This window comes from Chlamydotis macqueenii, chromosome 3, assembly GCF_036417535.1.
Source record: "Chlamydotis macqueenii isolate bChlMac1 chromosome 3, bChlMac1.mat, whole genome shotgun sequence".
In the NCBI taxonomy this organism is placed as follows: Eukaryota; Metazoa; Chordata; class Aves; order Otidiformes; family Otididae; genus Chlamydotis; species Chlamydotis macqueenii.
In genome coordinates this window covers 48,489,242-48,493,165 of record NC_141558.1, presented here as the reverse complement: position 1 = coordinate 48,493,165, position 3,924 = coordinate 48,489,242, and the positions used below count along the sequence as shown (strand labels likewise).

General features: G+C 40.6%; 1 protein-coding gene across 1 annotated transcript in view; it reads right to left on the bottom strand.

Annotated features, from left to right (window-relative positions):
• Nucleotides 1-1,190: 1,190 nt before the first annotated feature.
• The window catches only part of CRYBG1 (crystallin beta-gamma domain containing 1), a 102,470-nt gene continuing 99,736 nt past the window's right edge, over nt 1,191-3,924 (bottom strand). The window contains exon 23 of the mRNA XM_086744987.1: nt 1,191-2,858. Within this exon, the coding sequence (XP_086601113.1) occupies nt 2,770-2,858 (89 nt within the window). The 3' untranslated portion in view covers nt 1,191-2,769. The remainder of the gene's footprint in view (nt 2,859-3,924) is intronic.

Sequence of the window (3,924 nt, the reverse complement as noted above, 5' to 3'; positions counted from 1 at the left end):
TTCTGCCTGCAGTCAGTTCTTTACTGGTAAATTACACTTGAAGATGAATTGGTATGTAGCAACTGTTTGGTTTTGTTTTGTTTTGGTTGTTGTTTTTTTTTTTTGCTTTAAAAGCTCACATAGGATATGTAATTTAAAAAAAAAGTCTTATGTTAGAAGAGCCTCTTTGACTCCTTCATACTCTGCCTGTTAATACGCAGACAAGAAAACTAGTGTCCCTTAGTTATTTCTACATGAAAACCATGTTAAGAATGTCGTTGTGACTTTTCCAGGACACTCCTCACTCTTGGGACAAGAGGACCAGCTGGCAGCATTTCCAGTTTGTAGGTCCTGGAGTTTTTATTTTATTTTCCAGATGTTTTAGCTAAGTACTGAAATGGTGAGGCACTCTTTTATCCAGTTGTCTATATGAAATTTGTACTGTCTCTGTTCACCCTTATTAATATCTATTATGACTCAAGCTAGTTCATTCTCAGAACTTGTAAGCTTTTCCTATATTAAGTGGTCACATTGCTGTCTTAAGACCAGTACTTTAATCTTGATATACTTTGACCAAATCTCTCAGAGTAGAAACACGGAACAAAATCAATCTGTAATTGATAATTATTCTAATTGCCTAACTCCTGGCACAGATTCAGCCAACTACAGTGTTCATGCATGGGGGATAGACATGATTTTGTCAGTAATCAAGAGACCCTGTTCGTGCCATGCCCCCTTGTCACTGCTGCTGGGGGTGAAGTGCTTGAGGGGTATGTGTCTGTTGGTCTCGTTTTAAACTTACCATTTTGCCATGGATGGGCTACGGAGCGACATCCCCTGCAGTTATGCAGGTAGATCAAAGGAAAGTGGTAACTCCTTAATTGAGAGCTGCACACTAACTGTGGTGCAGCTAGGGTGATGGAAAAACCGTGTCATGTAAAGCTTCCACCGCAGGACAGAAGCAGCAGCCATGTGCACTGTGGACCCATGTCCAATTGCGCTGAACGTGTGCTTGTACAGGGGAAGCATCCATTCCTCAGAGCCTGCAGCTATTCCACATGTATTCACTCCTCATTAGCTAGCTGTTGCAGAGGAATTATAGAAAAACTAACCATCCAAGAGCAGCTTTCTACCTTTAAAAATAACGTCAATAAAACGTTACCTAACTGAAATTTAATTGTAAAATGCTATATTATATATAGCAGAGAGCACATCAATATGACAAAGTACCACCGTTTGGAACCGATAACAACACGTTTTCTATGAAGAACTAAAAGCAGCACATTTCAGAGCAATAAAACTTCAGTATGTCTGTACAAAAGGAGGAAAATTAGTAAGGCACTTCCTCTAGGGTTGTAACAATACAAGCACCAGTATCCTTTGAGGCAATACAATAGTAATAAAAATGTTAACTTTAAACAGACTTACTATGCAAGACAAAGGCCTGGATGATCCTAGGAGCAGCTTGTAAAAACACTGGCCTAAGCCAGAACAAAACACAGCAGCATAGTACAAGACTTGGTTTGTATTTTACCTTTTTGCCAATATTATTAAGGAAAACTAACAAAACCAGGTTAAGAGCAGGGCAACAGAAGAACCTCCTGCAACCATTCATACGTCTTACTTGTCACAAGCTCTTTACTACATCAGTAACCCTTGCTTTGAATGGGGACAGCCCTTGTCACTGGCACATACCCAGGTTTGGCTATGCCCCTTACCAGAGCAGTCTGACACGTCTTCCCAGCAGCAACTGGGAGCCAGCAGCCCACCAAAGACATTGCTATCCAACATCACCAGAAATACTTGGGAATCTGGCATTCTCTATCGTAAGCCCAACAGGCAACGGCTGAAAAGCTTAGTAACCATGGTGCTTAGGTGGTGTTGCAGTCATGTAGAGTGATACTTTCCCTAAAAATTCCTGTTTGCTGTACGATTTTGGAGTTCCGGAAAACTGTATTTACCGGAACTGTTTTAAAAGGCAAAATTTTGACTTGGCAAAGAAGTAAAATACCCATAACTCAAAAAGTTAGGCAGCCTAGAAAATGGGCAAGTTCTTCACATTCTGATGCATCCTTTTGCCAGCCCTCTCTTTTTCTAACAAACATATACTAATTTACATTGTCTCTCTATATGAGAAAATCTACAATTTTTTCTTAACTTAGGACTTACTATGTTAGCATACTAACTAGATTTGAAACCACATGTTAAAAATTCTTTGGATGTGCTGTGTGCTAGCAGTCTTTAAGCAAATGTAAGTTTGTTCTAGTGAAACAAATATATTAATTTCCAGTAGTGACTATTTCTTTATACTACAGCCCATAGGTCCAAGTTACTATAACCCACACACACATTGCACTCCTGTCCTTTATAAAATAAGCTTCAATTATTTTTAGCCCTTCTCTCAGTTTAAGAAAAAAAAAACCTTTAAAAATAATTTTAAATTATGCTTATTGACTATTCTGGATTAACTACTTACTGACACAACTGTAACTCCATGGGGTCTCTCCCACCTTTAGTTCTTCCACTCTAGCTTGAGGCATACTACCACTCTCACTCTCTCACATTGAGTTGTGATGATTAAAAGAAAAAAAAAAAAGGTTGAGAGATACTCAAGCTTTTATAGGGATAATAATCTTAGAGAGGTAAAATCATTCTGTTGCTTGTTCTTTTTAAAATTGCAAAGAAAAGACAAAACTCTCATTGTTGATCCTGTATCCTTCAGAGATGGCAGTGCTGATTCCAGCGTCCAGAACAGTGGCCAATTCAAATGTCATCTTTGCTTGCTTGGGTTTATACAACAAGCGGTTCCCAAATCTGTGTTAACTTTTCTTCGTTGACTGTGTTGACAACAACATGGTCGCAATCATATTGTGTGCCCCCTGTAAAGAAAAATTTCAAAGAGTGTGGATTATCTTTGAAATAGAGACATCTACTCTTAGTTTCAGGGCAACTCTGAAAGTGCTGGCGTAGACAGTTTCTCCTCTCCCCACAGCACTGAAAAGACGAGCTCATTTTCAGCACTGCCTGCTTTTGGAATTAATTTTGAAACAAGGGAGCCTTGTGCCTCCAAGGGAGTCTGCTACACTCCACCCCTTCAGTAATTCAGTACCCTGGCTTTTTCAGCCTGGATGGGAAAGGAAGGAAACGCTGCAGTACAGTCAGATGTAGCTCCTTTAAGTCACTTCCCAAAAGTCAAATTTAGCTGTTCAGTTTCCCCTCACAGTGTCAATTGTCCCTCCGCTCTTAAGATGATGTTTACACGCTGAATTAAGTCCTGCTGCTAACAGATAATATCAGCATGACCACACCAGGGCCAAGGTCTGGTACTCATTTACTCTCAGCCATTATAATCCTGTATTTTGGCTCTCCGTATCACAAGTCACCATACAAAGAATATCCCCCAGTGTTCAGCTGTTTCAACCGGCAGCTGATCATACCTGAATGAAAAATACAACCCTTTCCTAGAGGGCCTTAATTTACTCGCATGATGCAATGCCAAACGTGTTCCCACAGAAAAGCACCATTAGTATTCTGACTTAAGAAACATTCAGCTGGAGCTAAAAGTCAGTGCACGCTGCAGAAGCGTAAGACACCTGCATCTCATACTGCCTGCAACAGCCACTGGAAGAAGCCATCTGAGCCAACCAGAACTACCAACACTGTCTTTCACTCTGCACTCCTATAGCCTCACTCTCCCTGAATGAGCAGAAGTCAGCTGAAAGCTGAAAAGCTGAAAGCTGAAAGCTTACGACAAGCGTAACAAATATGGATTCCAGCAGATCTCAGAAAAATATGCTGGGACCTAGAGTCCTGCATGGGCAGGCACATTTAAGAGCAGCTCTTTTGTACTAAGGAAATGCCAGCTCAAGCACCTTAGCTGATCTCCACTTCAGGAGTTTGGGGAAGGCTTTCTGTTGCCACTGTCACAAATCAGAAAGGTCTCAG